The 16628-nt window shown below is 43.5% G+C and overlaps 1 protein-coding gene across 6 annotated transcripts; it reads left to right on the top strand.

Moving 5' to 3' along the window:
• The first annotated feature begins 4546 nt into the window (after positions 1-4546).
• Positions 4547-16514, top strand: LOC139580356 (sphingomyelin synthase-related protein 1-like). 6 transcript variants are annotated; one of them, XM_071408953.1, is made up of 6 exons: positions 4547-4690; positions 6448-7029; positions 8087-8182; positions 8582-8699; positions 12442-12592; positions 12894-16514. In XM_071408953.1, the coding sequence occupies exons 2-6, from the start codon at positions 6467-6469 to the stop codon at positions 13199-13201; spliced, it is 1236 nt and encodes a 411-aa protein (XP_071265054.1). In that variant the 5' UTR covers positions 4547-4690; positions 6448-6466; the 3' UTR covers positions 13202-16514. The 6 variants fall into 6 exon arrangements, with proteins under 6 accessions (XP_071265054.1, XP_071265055.1, XP_071265053.1 ...); XM_071408954.1 differs by having other exon boundaries at positions 4553-4762; XM_071408952.1 differs by having other exon boundaries at positions 4554-4779.
• Positions 16515-16628: the final 114 nt, after the last annotated feature.

Below are 16628 nucleotides of genomic sequence, written 5' to 3'. Positions count from 1 at the left end.
TGGGTTAGACTCCCTGTTGCTGGGCATGCCACCTTTGAAATGCCTGGGTTAGACTCCCTGTTGCTGGGCATGCCACCTTTGAAATGCCTGGGTTAGACTCCCTGTTGCTGGGCATGCCACCTTTGAAATGCCTGGGTTAGACTCCCTGTTGCTGGGTGTGCCACCTTTGAAATGCCTGGGTTAGACTCCCTGTTGCTGGGCATGCCACCTTTGAAATGCCTGGGTTAGACTCCCTGTTGCTGGGCATGCCACCTTTGAAATGCCTGGGTTAGACTCCCTGTTGCTGGGCATGCCACCTTTGAAATGCCTGGGTTAGACTCCCTGTTGCTGGGTGTGCCACCTTTGAAATGCCTGGGTTAGACTCCCTGTTGCTGGGTGTGCCACCTTTGAAATGCCTGGGTCGGATGACCTGGTGACACTATACTTAGAATTGGCTTTAGTAGCAAAGAAATTCATGTTTTTTCTTTTGCATATAATAACCATATTACTATAGTGGTAAGTAGTCGCTGTCATGATGCACGTCTAATTCGCTACAATGTTATCCTCAATCCCCGGAGTATGCCAACACCTTACATAGTACGTTAGACAGTAACAGCAGCTAGGCCAGCAGCCTATTATGTCGAAAACAAAAGGGTTATTTTCAAATCTGTAATGGCATGGTGTTTTATGTACACTTATGTACACTTCCAATGAAGTACACGCTAAAAACAAAAAGGTTCTGTACAGAGCCTTCAGAAAGTATTCACACCCATTGACTTTTTCCACATTTTGTTTTGTTACAGCCTGAATTTAGAATTGATTAAATGTGCCTTTTTTTTGTCACTGGCCAACACACAATACCCTGTAATGTCAAAGTGGAATTCAGTTTTTTAGACATTTTTACCAATTAATTAAAAATAAAAAGCTGAAATATAATGAGTCAATAATTACTCAACCTCTTTGTTACAGCAAGCCTAAATAAGTTCAGGAGTAAAAATGTCACTTAACAAGTCACATAATAAGTTGCATGGCTCAATCTGTGTGCAATAATTGTCTTTAACATGAGTTTTAAATGACTACCTCATCTCTGTACCCCACACACACAATTATCTGTAAGGTCCCTCTGCCGAGCAGTGAATTTCAAATACAGATTCAACCACAAAGACCAGGGAGGTTTTCCAATCCTCAAAAAGAAGGGCACTTATTGGTAGATGGGTAAAACAACTTAAAAGCAGATATTGAATATCCCTGTGGGCATGGTGAAGTAATTAATTACACTTTGGATGGTGTATCAATACACCCGGTCACTACAAAGATACAGGCGTCCTTCCTAATTCAGTTGCCAGAAAGGAAGGAAACCACTCAGATTTTTCACCATAAGGCCAATTGTGACTTTAAAACAGTTACAGAGTTTAATGGCAGTGATAGGAGAAAACTGAGAATGGATCAACAACATTGTAGTTGCTCCACAATACTAACCAGTACCATATTTTCAAACATGGTGATGGCTGCAAAACCTGGTCCAGTCTGCTTTCCACCAGACACTGGGAGATGAATTCACCTTTCAGCAGGACAATAACCTAAAACACAAGGCCAAATATACACTGGAGTTGCTTACCAAGAAGACAGTGAATGTTCCTGAGTTGCCGAGTTACAGTTTTGAATTAAATCTACTTGATAATCTATGATTGAGTAGCAGTCCACCTGAAAATGGTTGTCTAGCAACGATCAACAACCAATTTGACAGAGTTTAAAGACTTTTGCACAATCCAGGTGTGGAAAGCTCTTAGAGACTTACCCAGAAAGACTCACAGCTGTAATTGCTGCCAAAGTTGTTTTTACAAAGTATTGACTCAGGGGTGTGAATACTTATGTAAATGACATATTTCTGTATTTCATTTTCAATCAATTTTCAATTATTTTTTTCATTATGGGGTATGGTGTGTAGATGGGTGAGAGAATTGAATCAATTGAATACATTTTGAATTTAGACTGTAACACAACAAAATGTCGAACAAGTCAAAGAGTGTGAATACCTTCTGAAGGCTTAAATTAGGGTTATTTGGCTTGTAGCCATAGCAGAAAAGCCATAGCAGAACCCTTTCTCGTGCTATATGGAACCTTTTTTTTAAGATTCTATGAAGAACCATGCTCATAAGGTTCTAAATGGAACCTGTATGGTGCTACAGCACAAAGAACCCTTTCCTAAGGTTCTATAAAGAACCATTAGAAAGGGTTCTGTATACTGTAGCACCAAAAAAATGGTTCTGCTATGGTTACAACCCTTTCTGGGGCTATATATATATAAAACTATTTTTATGGCTCTTTATAGAACCTATATGGAAAATGGTTCTAGAAAGATCCTTTTGAAGGTTATTTTAGGTTATTTTATTCTGGTTAGCCATATTATATTGTTACAATTTCTAAGGCATTGTTATTGTGTTCATTGAGAAGTTGATTCAGGTGTGCTATGGCTGGGGGACCCTGAAGAGGGAATTAAGAACCGCTGATTTAGTCAACTGTTCTCAGGTGACACAAGGCCATACGTGAGCAGAGTACGAATTATACCGTGACATTCGGGGGGTTCTCAATTTTTTTCTTGGGATTTTTTTTTATGAGCCTAATTGTAAAGACATGTCATTTAATGGTAAAAATGTAATTGCCATTTAATGTGGCATAAACACAACCAGTCATTATGTTTTCATCTGATTGTCAAACAAATCACTTCAAAAAGTAGGCTACCTGCACAAGTTTGTCCACTCCAAAGTAATTCTAGTATCCAAATCCAATCCATTTGATGAATGGAAAGACACGTCCGTTATAAAACACCAAAAAATGACATTCAGCCATTGTCATTAGGCCTACACTCTTGTTGCCCGAGTTAAATGGTGCGTCTTGCTGACAAATTGACCTTTTTGTAAAAAGAAAAGACACCTGAAACGGGGCTGAAATATGGGACCGTCCCGGGTGCAATAAGTCCAAGTAACAGATTGGAATAGTTTAGAAAAATACATGTTATTTTATATTTAAGTAGCATTAGATTAATTAATCAATCAATGTACATGAAAAAACATTGATATTGAAACAAACAATTATATAAAATCAACCTGCAATAGAGTATGCTGGGAAATATGATAATGGTTCAACTCTGGTTATTAACCCCAACACTGGGGTTCTTTTAAAACACTGAGTGTTAATTTAACATTTTACAGTGTTCATTTACCTATTGAATAACAACTAGAAATTTTACACTGAAAAAATAAAATCAACACTAGTTAACACTGGCCAATTTGCTGTGTGCTATGAAAGGGACACATCTGCAGGCTTCCAGAACCTTTCAAGAACCCACATGTTTAACTCAAAGGTTCTTTATCAGGCAAGAGTTCTCCAAGGAACCATAAGAGCTCAGGAAGAACCATTTTAAAAACTATTACTTTTTAAAGTGTACTTCCAACATACAAATCAAATAAAAGTGTATTTGTCAAATGCACAGGATACAGTGTAGTGTAATATACAGTACAATGAAATGCTTACTTGCAAGCTCTTCTGTCAAACAATGCAACAGCTGTACATGATATTCAATAGAATACATTGATAAAGACAAGAACACACATACAGTCTGGTATAAATGGCTCTCATGAGACATCAGCTATCTTTCCTTTTCATTTTCTGATGTTGTAGGATGGTAATTAGCCTAGTTGAGGCTTTAGGCGTATGTATAGTGGCAGGAACAGGTGTTGTTCCTTCGCCTCAGTCTAAAATTAAAAATGACCTGATTGATGTCTGTTTGTGTAATTGAACTTAGACCTATGTCTTAAATCTTACATGTGTCTTGCAACTTTACATAGAGCTAATGTTGGCAACAGTGACTCACCTAATTTAAATATAGTCTACATTATGCAACCTGGACTCAGGGTTAGATGTAACAAAGTAAATGTAAATCCACCAAATGGTATAATATGTTACGTCTCGTATGGTATGTATTAATTTGTGGGTGTCATCAACCATTTTGTATATGTTACAAATAACAATTAGTATATGTTACAAATTGCAATTCGTTCAATATATTATGAATTGTAATTCTTACAAATAGTTACAAAATAGCAAATTCCAATTTGTTGTGGCTAATGTTAGCTAGTTGGCTAACGTTAGCTAGTTGGCTAACGTTAGCTAGTTGGCTAACGTTAGCTAGGCTAGGGGTTAAGGTTAAGGTTAGGAGTTGGGTTAAAGGGTTAGGAGTTAAAAAAAGTAGTAACTAGTTGCTAATTAGCTAAAATGCTAAAGTTGTCCGTGATGAGATTCAAACACACAACCTTTTGGTTTCTCGACATATCTTTCTGTCTTATGTATCCATACCAAACGTAACATACCACATTAAATTAAGTATCCTGGATTTACATTTACTATGTTACGTCCAGTTTCTGAGACCAGGCTGACATGACGTTAGGTAACTTTACTGGTCATGAACAATACATTGTTTCAGAGTACATACTGTGCTGTCTTTGCATACCGATACTGTCATTTCACCAGTAGAGGTCAGGGTAGTGGCTATAAATTCAGCTATGAGCAACGTTCGACTCAGTACGAGAAAACAACCTGGTGCGCGGCTCTTCCAGTGTTTACGGAGCTCCTTCAGTATTGTCAACAGCAAAGCAGATGCTAACCAGCAGCGGACGAAATGATTTGCTTCAATCGTTTTATCACACTAAACGTAAATATAGCTTCGTCAGACTCATGTGAGATGCCGTATAGTCAATTTACTCTCCGCGGCAGCTAACTAACAGTTGAGTCTGAATTCCGGTGAATATTTACTGCTAGATTGCTAACTAGCTAACATATCAGGCTAACGTTTGCATACCAGGAAGCTGGTGACGTGATGCCGGAATGTACACGTTGCTGATAGCTAATGTATTCTGAGCCTTGAAATGTGTTTTGCATAGCTTGCTGTGTGGATAGCTAGCTAACTGGGCTTGGTGGTATATCAGTCACTCGTGCACTTAGCTAGTTATGTAGTTAAAGCCAAAGCTCTCAGATGTGTATGGCTAACTAGCTAGCTACTGTTAGCTAACTAACCCCTGTCTGGCCTACTGGAGACAGTAGGCTTTTGCCAGAGTAGCGGATATACGAGAACGGAGTTCAGCGTTCCTTGGCTATTGCCAGAGATGTCACCACCCTTCTCTGTCTTGTTTAGTATAATGAGTGACTGTGCTATTAGCACCCAACACTAGTTCTCTGTATTGCGTTTTAATGGTTGCAAGAGGTGAGTGGGGACATGACATGGGACAGTTTGTTTTGCCAGGGACACTGACCTCTAAGTAGTCTGCTTTAACTAGGCTGTATTACACAATTACTCGGTATATACAGAGGTTTGTCTGACAGTGTACTGTAGGCTAGACTTAACGTTAGTGCTTAGAAGTTTCAGCCGAAAACTGCTTTGAGTGACTACAATTTAACCAGACTGGAAGAAATGGGGAAGATTGTCTTGAAGCATTGGAAAGTCAGTGCCTCATGTAGAAATATTGTATGCTAGACAGGGAACCAGACAGTATTGCTGAAATGCTGATTCAGTGAAATGGAGAATGCCTAGTTCTCTGTGGCTTGTGTAATGACAGTGTTGCAGTGTTTTCTCTTTTGAAATGGTACTGGCTCCTCCAATCGATATGGGAACTTTTTGTCTATTCCACACAGTGCATATCTTTTAATGTGATATGCATGTTTCCTGTGACAAACTTAAAGAGCGACTGCCCTTTAAAGTTTTTCTCGTTTTGAAAATGGCCTATGTGGCATCGTCATGAGTTAGACACATTTATTCTAGTGTCAAAATTGACTACAAACTGTAAAGTCAGTCTCGTCCAAAACAGAGATTTGCAAGATGATGGGGAATAAAATGTTATGTCACGGATGAAGGGTACAGTAAGTTATCCTTGTGTTTATTTCAATCCAGCTGGCAGCACCCAAGTAATCATCAATTCGGTTTTGTTGCTGAACAACCGAACCCTGCTAGTTAGAGACCATCAGTAAATTGCACAATGCACATGGGACAATATTTTAGGAGTTCAATAGCTCCAAATGTAATGACTTAACCAATTATAAATTGTAGAAATTCAAATACAAATATTGAAAGCATTTAATGAGACAACTAAAAGATGTGCGGCATGAAAATATTTTCTTGTGTAATTTGACGGTCGCGAACTATCCCCAGAAATGAGGTAACCAACTTTGCCACGGTCAAACACCAGCCTGCTGAAGCTAATTGGTGAAATAATTTGGCTAACTCTTCCCACCTGCGAGAGACTCACATCAAACCACACCCCAGACACAAACTCATGTTTGAATTCAGTCACGGCCACTAGCATTTCTTAAATGAATCAAATATAAAACGAGGTCAAATCAGGAATGCAGTCGCCCTTTTTAAGAGCATGTTTGGTTTTGGAGTCGAGATTAATCTTGTCCATTTGTCTTCTACAGTTTACAGAGTGAAGGGGAGATGTCTAGTAGTACCCAGCTGAGCATCCGGCATTGGACCACCAAGCACGTTGCCAAGTGGCTGAAGGACGAGGGCTTCTGCCACTATGTAGACCTACTGTGCAACAAGCACCGTCTGGATGGCATGTCCTTACTCACCCTAAGTGAATACGACCTCCGCTCTCCCCCACTGGAACTCAAGGTGCTGGGGGACATCAAGAGGCTGATGGTGTCCCTCCGCAAGCTGCAGAAACAAAACCTGGATATCCTGGAGGAGCTGGGGGTCCCATTCGACGGACACTCGCCTCAGGGTGGGGACTGGCACTGCAACGGAGACTCCAGTAGAGAGTGCGATAACTCTAACACAGACACAGCACCGGTTGGAGAGCAGTATCTTGAGTATAGGAATGGGAAGTACAAGCATGGAGGGAGCGGGAGGCTGGACCCTGAGTACTGGAAGACAGCGCTTAGTGCCATCTATGTGGTGTTTGTGTTCGGATTTACCTCTTTCGTTATGGTGATCGTGCACGAGAGGGTGCCGGACATGCGCACTTACCCTCCCTTGCCAGACATTTTCTTAGACAGGTGGGTTGCTCATGCTGTTCCCCCACAACCTAAGCAATGTATGTACATTTAGACCGACTTGATCTTGTGACTTTCCAGCAAGCACCTCTTTCCGATTGTCAACATAACTGATGCTTTGACGACACGTTACAAGGAACCAAATACAAGCAAACAGGGAGGAACTAATCTGAATTTCATTAATATAAACTATTTTTCGCAGCAAAACGTTTTCCGTTTGGTGTGAATGGCTTCCGTTGCAAAATGTATTCATTAGTCAGTGTCCGACTAATGAATACAGCCCTGACTAGGCTCTCAGAGCAACAGTGAAAGTTTGTCTCGATATTGAAATTAAATATGATGGTGTACCTGCAGCATCTTGTGATCTGTTAAAACAAGCAATCAAGCTGTTGGATGGACATTGTGATACTTGCCCTACTTTCTGATAGCAACAGTCTATTATAAGCCTGACATGGGCTGTGTCCCAAATTGCTCCCATGAAGTGTACTACTCTATAGGCCTTGGTTGAAAGTTGTGCACTATATAGGAATGGGGTGCCATCAAGTGTTATTGGATTGTCTAATCTTCTGTTCACAATGAATTCCATTGGGCGGCGCTTAAATGTCCGGCTTGTTCTTACCGAGTGCTGAGTCCGACTTACTCACGGTGTGATAATGTGGCAGATTATTGTTGGCGAAATGACTAAGCAGTAACCAGGCTAAATGTAGCTCCCTATGTTTAGGGTCTAGCAGGACTAGAGGTTGACGTCGAGACGCGGCATAGTGAAATAGCAGAAGGGTTAGCCTTTTGTGAGAAACTAATTCCGGTTTGTCAGGTGTTATCCCAGTTGCATTGGATGACCCTTTGCATCCTTTAATTGGGAAAGAAATCTTCTAGGCTATTTAGTTTGTTCCAGTTAAGTAATGTTGAATATAGGTTAATACTTTATCAGGTTATTAGCGATAAGGCTTCAGTGACCCTTTTTTAATTAAGTTGGCTAAGCCTGGGAGAATAACCCACAGTGCTCCGTAGCAGACAGCTTGAAGATCAGCCTATAACCATTTTTCTTTCTTTTTAACAGTGTACCTAGAATACCATGGGCCTTTGCCATGGCAGAGGCATGTGGAGTCATCCTGTGTAATATCTGGCTGCTAGTTCTGCTGCTGCACAAGCACAGGTAGAGTACTGGCTACTGACTGGTCCATAGGGAAACATGTTCATCACACAGCCTAGACATTATTATTATTTATTTTTTTAAAGCTAGTGTCTAGGATGTCTCCCTGACTAGAATAGAGGATTCGTGTAGAATAGAAGTGTATTGTCCAGGAGTTTTCAAGCTTCTCCTCCAGGGAACCTGTTTCATGGTTTCAATCTATTCCAGAGCTATCACACCTGATTCAACTTGTCAACTAATCATTAGGCTTTTGACTACATGAATCAGATGAGTTAGTTTAAGGCTACAACAAAATTGTGAAACTTCTAAGGGTCACTGAGGAGAGGTTTGAAAACCATTGGCCTAGTTATTGAAGTTGTGGTAAGTGCTATGTTAATGTGTGTAATGTTTGCTCTGCTTAAGGTCCATTCTGCTGCGGCGGCTGTGCAGCCTCATGGGGACAGTGTTTATGCTGCGCTGCATCACCATGTTTGTGACCTCCCTGTCAGTGCCAGGACAGCACCTGCAGTGCTCAGGAAAGGTACCACCTCTCCACTAACTAAATCAACACTGTGTAGATATGATGAATCTACATTTTATAGTCTTCACTCTGTCCAGCTTGATAAGTCATCTATAGTCTTTTCACTCTGTCCAGCTTGATAAGTCATCTATAGTCTTTTCACTCTGTCCAGCTTGATAAGTCATCTATAGTCTTTTCACTCTGTCCAGCTTGATAAGTCATCTATAGTCTTTTCACTCTGTCCAGCTTGCTAACAGTAATCGAAACGAAAGCTAGACTACCCCCCCCTACTGTACATTCTATGACCCCCCCTGCTGTACATTCTATGACCCCCCCTACTGTACATTCTATGACCCCCCCTACTGTACATTCTATGACCCCCCTACTGTACATTCTATGACCCCCCCTACTGTACATTCTATGACCCCCCCTACTGTACATTCTATGACCCCCCTACTGTACATTCTATGACCCCCCCACTGTACATTCTATGACCCCCCCCACTGTACATTCTATGACCCCCCCCACTGTACATTCTATGACCCCCCCCTACTGTACATTCTATGACCCCCCTACTGTACATTCTATGACCCCCCCTACTGTACATTCTATGACCCCCCCCCTACTGTACATTCTATGACCCCCCCCTACTGTACATTCTATGACCCCCCCCCCTACTTTACATTCTATGACCCCCCCCCTACTGTACATTCTATGACCCCCCCCCCTACTGTACATTCTATGACCCCCCCCCCTACTGTACATTCTATGACCCCCCCCCTACTGTACATTCTATGACCCCCCCCCTACTGTACATTCTATGACCCCCCTTACTGTACATTCTATGACCCCCCCTACTGTACATTCTATGACCCCCCCTACTGTACATTCTATGACCCCCCCTACTGTACATTCTATGACCCCCCCTACTGTACATTCTATGACCCCCCCCTACTGTACATTCTATGACCCCCCCCTACTGTACATTCTATGACCCCCCCCTACTGTACATTCTATGACCCCCCCCTACTGTACATTCTATGACCCCCCTACTGTACATTCTATGACCCCCCCTACTGTACATTCTATGACCCCCCCTACTGTACATTCTATGACCCCCCTACTGTACATTCTATGACCCCCCCTACTGTACATTCTATGACCCCCCCTACTGTACATTCTATGACCCCCCCCTACTGTACATTCTATGACCCCCCCTACTGTACATTCTATGACCCCCCCTACTGTACATTCTATGACCCCCCCCACTGTACATTCTATGACCCCCCCCCTACTGTACATTCTATGACCCCCCCCCTACTGTACATTCTATGACCCCCCCCTACTGTACATTCTATGACCCCCCCCCTACTGTACATTCTATGACCCCCCCCCTACTGTACATTCTATGACCCCCCCCTACTGTACATTCTATGACCCCCCCCCTACTGTACATTCTATGACCCCCCCCTACTGTACATTCTATGACCCCCCCCCCCCCACTGTACATTCTATGACCCCCCCCCCGCTGTACATTCTATGACCCCCCCCCCGCTGTACATTCTATGACCCCCCCCCCGCTGTACATTCTATGACCCCCCCCCCCGCTGTACATTCTATGACCCCCCCCCCCTGCTGTACATTCTATGACCCCCCCCCCCTGCTGTACATTCTATGACCCCCCCCCCCTGCTGTACATTCTATGACCCCCCCCCCCCTGCTGTACATTCTATGACCCCCCCCCCCTGCTGTACATTCTATGACCCCCCCCCCCCTGCTGTACATTCTATGACCCCCCCCCCCTGCTGTACATTCTATGACCCCCCCCCCTGCTGTACATTCTATGACCCCCCCCCCTGCTGTACATACTATGACCCCCCCCCTGCTGTACATTCTATGACCCCCCCCCTGCTGTACATTCTATGACCCCCCCCCCCTGCTGTACATTCTATGACCCCCCCCCCTGCTGTACATTCTATGACCCCCTGCTGTACATTCTATGACCCCCTGCTGTACATTCTATGACCCCCCGCTGTACATTCTATGACCCCCCCTGCTGTACATTCTATGACCCCCCCTGCTGTACATTCTATGACCCCCCCCTGCTGTACATTCTATGACCCCCCCTGCTGTACATTCTATGACCCCCCTACTGTACATTCTATGACCCCCCTACTGTACATTCTATGACCCCCCTACTGTACATTCTATGACCCCCCTACTGTACATTCTATGACCCCCCCCTACTGTACATTCTATGACCCCCCCCTACTGTACATTCTATGACCCCCCCCTACTGTACATTCTATGACCCCCCCCTACTGTACATTCTATGACCCCCCCTGCTGTACATTCTATGACCCCCCCCTGCTGTACATTCTATGACCCCCCCTGCTGTACATTCTATGACCCCCCCTGCTGTACATTCTATGACCCCCCCTGCTGTACATTCTATGACCCCCCCTACTGTACATTCTATGACCCCCCCTACTGTACATTCTATGACCCCCCCTACTGTACATTCTATGACCCCCCCCCACTGTACATTCTATGACCCCCCCCACTGTACATTCTATGACCCCCCCCTACTGTACATTCTATGACCCCCCCTACTGTACATTCTATGACCCCCCCCTACTGTACATTCTATGACCCCCCCCTACTGTACATTCTATGACCCCCCCCTACTGTACATTCTATGACCCCCCCCTACTGTACATTCTATGACCCCCCCCTACTGTACATTCTATGACCCCCCCCTACTGTACATTCTATGACCCCCCCCTACTGTACATTCTATGACCCCCCCCTACTGTACATTCTATGACCCCCCCCCTGCTGTACATTCTATGACCCCCCCCCTGCTGTACATTCTATGACCCCCCCCCTGCTGTACATTCTATGACCCCCCCCCCTGCTGTACATTCTATGACCCCCCCCCCCTGCTGTACATTCTATGACCCCCCCCCCCGCTGTACATTCTATGACCCCCCCCCCCTGCTGTACATTCTATGACCCCCCCCCCCCTGCTGTACATTCTATGACCCCCCCCCCCCTGCTGTACATTCTATGACCCCCCCCCCTTGCTGTACATTCTATGACCCCCCCCCCTTGCTGTACATTCTATGACCCCCCCCCCCTTGCTGTACATTCTATGACCCCCCCCCCCCTTGCTGTACATTCTATGACCCCCCCCCCCCCTTGCTGTACATTCTATGACCCCCCCCCCCTTGCTGTACATTCTATGACCCCCCCCCCCCTTGCTGTACATTCTATGACCCCCCCCCCCCTTGCTGTACATTCTATGACCCCCCCTTGCTGTACATTCTATGACCCCCCCTTGCTGTACATTCTATGACCCCCCCTTGCTGTACATTCTATGACCCCCCCCTTGCTGTACATTCTATGACCCCCCCCTGCTGTACATTCTATGACCCCCCCCCCCTGCTGTACATTCTATGACCCCCCCCCCTGCTGTACAATCTATGACCCCCCCCCTTGCTGTACAATCTATGACCCCCCCCCTTGCTGTACATTCTATGACCCCCCCCCCCTTGCTGTACATTCTATGACCCCCCCCCCCTTGCTGTACATTCTATGACCCCCCCCCCCCCCTTGCTGTACATTCTATGACCCCCCCCCCTTGCTGTACATTCTCTGAACCCCCCCCCCCCTTTGCTGTACACAGGCTATGGATGGCAATTTACACGTCTCCCAACAGGCTAGAATATCAATCGTGACTCTTTCCTTCTCTTTCCCCTAGGTGTATGGTGACATGTGGGCCAAACTGCATCGAGCTCTGGCCATATGGAGTGGATTTGGAATGTCCCTCACAGGGGTCCATACGTGTGGGGACTACATGTTCAGCGGTCACACGGTGGTCATCACCATGCTCAACTTCTTTGTGACAGAATGTAAGTGTTCCATATCATTTATTGGTGCAGTCGCTCTGGATAAGAGCGTCTGCTAAATGACTTAAATGTAAATGTAAATATAAGATGTAATTGACTGTAGTGGGAAGAACTTCTGTACATCGTGTGTCCATCAGCTATAACTACATGAAGACCTGCCCACTGACAGCTTTAAACTGTTGTCTCAATCTACAGGATCACTTGAAGTTGTCATTCAATTCCTGATTTGGAACAGAACATAACTGAAACTCAAAACCATCCTAACACATTGTTCAATGTTCTGCTTGTATGTATTCACTAACAGACACCCCGCGGGGCTGGAACTTCATCCACACCTTGTCCTGGGTCCTGAACTTGTTTGGCATCTTCTTTATCCTGGCGGCCCATGAACACTATTCCATCGACGTCTTCATCGCCTTCTACATCACGACCAGGCTGTTCCTGTACTACCACACGCTGGCTAACACCAGGGCCTACCAGCAGAGTCGCAGGGCCCGCATTTGGTTCCCCATGTTCTCCTTCTTCGAATGCAACGTCAACGGCCCCGTGCCCAACGAGTACGGCTGGCCCTTCTCTAAACCCACCATGATCAGGAGCATGATTGGGTACTAGGTGGTGGAGTACACTGGTCTGCGATGCAGCCACCACGACGTTGATCTCTTCTAACACTGTTTACTCTGAGACCCGTTGTGTTATTTTCCTGCTGCCGCTGCCTTCAAGGAGTTGCCAACTGTGGTTGTGTGATATTGACTTTATATTCCAATGTCTGCAGAGACTGCGGCTTGTAGGATCCTATCGGTGCCACGGTGCGACAGGGTACGGGAGACATGACTACTCATATTCTGTGACTTAGTGGTTGGCTGGCGTTTGTCCCACGGCAGCCTGTTGAAAGGGATTAAACCTATGTGTCCAAAATGACACACTACTCATTTTATAATGCACTACTTTAGACCAGAGCCCTATGGCCTCTCGTCAAAAAGAATGCACTACATAGGGAATAGGGTGCCGTTTGGGATACATGCTAGAGACTAATTCTCTTCATTTGAAAAGGGATTGAGATTTTTGAAGATATTTCCCACACCTTTTGCCATGATCAATAACCAGGTAACAGATATGATGTATGTGCTTTAGTCAACTCATCTCTTGTTATGCCTTACGGTGTATGGTATGACAGCGAACTCGACAGACGAGTTGGCTAAAGCACAAACTGACCTGCTACTGCCAGGCTTGCATTTCCACGCTTAACAGCTCTTAACTTGCAGTCTGAGGGAACGTTGACGGTAATAAGCAAGCTAGAGGTTTGGGGAAAAACATGAAAGCGGAATTCTCAGGCAGCCTATTGTAACCAAAAATGTTTATTTTTTAAGTCCAATAGAATTTGTTAATCTAAAATTCAACAGTATTATATTAATAAAATCTTCATTTATATATCCTGAGAAATTAGGGTATAATATTATTGTGGTTTTATCTGGCTCTAATACAGGTATGGCCCACTTCTTTTTTTTCTTTTCTTTTTAAGCAATTTTCAAAATGTCAAAGATGATACTGTTCCTGAATTTCTGTATAACAATATCTAAGTTCCAGATGTTGTGACCGGTCTTGTTACTTTATCTTTATTAATTTGAGTAGTGTGAAAAGCTTCTGCATTCCTTAAGACACTACTGTGGGTTTTGGCTGTATTACTAGAATGCTGAATTAGTCATGTTGACATGAACTACATGACCAAAAGTATGTGGACATCTGCTTGTTGAACATCTCATTCCAAAATCATGGGTGTTAATATGGAGTTGGTCCCTGCCCTCTTGCTGCAATAACAGCCTCTACTCTTCTGGGAAGGCTTTCCACTAGATGTTGGAACATTGCTACTGGGACTTAATTCCTTTCAGCCACAAGCATTAGAGGTCGGGCATTGATGTTAGGCAATTAAGCTGGGCTCGCCGTTGGTATTTCAATTCATCCCAAAGCTGTTCGATGGGGTTGCGGTCAGGTCTCTGTGTAGGCCAGTCAAGATCTTCCACACCGATCTCGACAAACCATTTCTGTATGGACGTCGCTTTGTGGACGGGGGCAGTGTCATGCTGAAACAGGGAAGGGCCTTCCACAAAGTTGGAAGAACAGAATTGTGTAGAATGTCATTGTATGCTGTAGTGTTAAGATTTCCCTTCACTGGAACTAAGCGGCCTAGCCCGTACCATGAAAAACAGCCCCAGACCTCGGTAGTGAGTGTTGCAACCGAGGACAGACATTTAAAAAAAATAATTAAACAATGTATGCTCTTCAGCACTCGGCGGTCCCGTTCTGTAAGCTTGTGTGGCCTACCACTTTGCGGCTGAGCCGTTATTGCTCCTAGATGTTTCCACTTCACAATAACCACACTTACAGTTGACCATGGCCGCTCTAGCAGGACAGAAATGTAAAGAACTGGCTTGTTGGGAAGGTGGCATCTGAGCTCCTCAATAAGGGCATTCCACTGCCAATGTTTGTCTATGGAGTTTGCGTGGCGGTGTTCTTTTTTTATACACCTGTCAGCAACGAGTGTGGCTGAAAAGGCCGACTCCACTAATTTGAAGAGGTGTCCACATACGTGTGTATATAATATATTTGGTTTCCTTTATAATATTTGTATTCAGTTAATCCTACCTTTTTCCGAACTATACCTTGCCGTAAACGGGGATGTTACCCCCAAGGAGATCGCAAAAAGCAGCCAAAACTATGGAATGGAAAATGGTGAACAATCGTTTTTAAATATCATTCCATTTGCCAATAACTTTAGGTGTTATAGTAACATTGTCTTTTTTATAAGAGCTGCATATCTCAGATGTTGCGTACTCGCTTGTAATTTAGTGAATGCCCAGGCTTCGCGATTAACATACAAGGATATAAATCCTTACAAAAAATAGTTTTACTTCTTCCACAGATCCCTTGGACTGTCTTAATTTATTTAATTTTGTATATGTCAATAGAATTGTTTTATTTAATTAAATATTTGATGTACAGAAAGGATATTGCAATATACACTTGAACAGGAATATGTTTACAGTTGTGGGGAAATATATTTGTTTAAAACACAATGTGCTTTTATGTATAGGATTGATTTTTCAGAATCATCCTCTCACCCAAATCATTAAACAAATTCGAACCACCCCGTCACTCAAATCAGATCTGAAACGGCCATTAATGGTATTGGTTACAACCCACTTTTGTAAGACAATTAAGGGTTACTTTACTGGGCAGAGACGTCAATTCAACGTCTAGTTAAATGTATCCTACAATTGTTTTGAATTCACGTAAGTTGACAACTCAATGTAAGAAAATATAGATTTGAACCATGTCATTGGATTTAAGTCAGGTGAAAAAAGGACACATTTTCCAAATTCATTTTATGTTGATGACTTCTTGAATCTAATCAGTTATCCACCTTGATTCTATTTGTTTCTACGTCATAGATTTTTTTATGTTGATTCTACCGGGTTGTGTCCAGTGGGTTAAGTCTCATCTCCATCCCATGTTTTATTTGGAATTTCAGCTGTGGAATAGTTACTAGATCCCTTACATGCTATGAGTCTTTTATTACCCCCCCCCCCCCCCCCTCCTAATAAAGTAATGCGTCGAACTTCTGACTAATGCCAGCTCGTGCTAACTGCAAATCTATCATTTGCTGCTAAGATTTTTATTTTTTTGATATATACAGGAGAATTATGACTTCTCTCATGTATTTGTTCTTGTCACTTTTAACCCCCTCTAATAAATTGTTACTAATCCTTATCACTGGTGTGGTTATAATGGTATGTTACATACCTCCAAGATGCAGTAATTGGCTACCATTTTGAAATGTAGCAATCACACAAAGTGTGGTTGTATTGGGTTAATTGATTAATGTTCTGCAAATGACATGTCTTTACCATCATTAAACAGTTGACATCAATGCTGTGACTTGGATGTGATTCTTCAGAAGAGAAGGGTTTGAGTGTAGTGTGACATTGTCCCGGTATGCTGATCTTGTTGCAGGTTCCCTACAAATGGTTAAAGTTAGTATTGG

This window comes from Salvelinus alpinus, chromosome 7 (genome assembly GCF_045679555.1).
Source record: "Salvelinus alpinus chromosome 7, SLU_Salpinus.1, whole genome shotgun sequence".
Taxonomy (NCBI): domain Eukaryota; kingdom Metazoa; phylum Chordata; class Actinopteri; order Salmoniformes; family Salmonidae; genus Salvelinus; species Salvelinus alpinus.
This window is presented reverse-complemented; position numbering and strand designations above follow the sequence as displayed.

Coding starts and splice junctions, on each gene's coding strand:
- LOC139580356 (XM_071408953.1), top strand. CDS start 6,467: ATGTCTAGTAGTACCCAGCTGAGCATCCGGCATTGGACCACCAAGCAC. Junction 7,030..8,086: donor CCAGACATTTTCTTAGACAG/GTGGGTTGCTCA, acceptor TCTTTTTAACAG/TGTACCTAGAATACCATGGG. Junction 8,700..12,441: donor ACCTGCAGTGCTCAGGAAAG/GTACCACCTCTC, acceptor TCTTTCCCCTAG/GTGTATGGTGACATGTGGGC.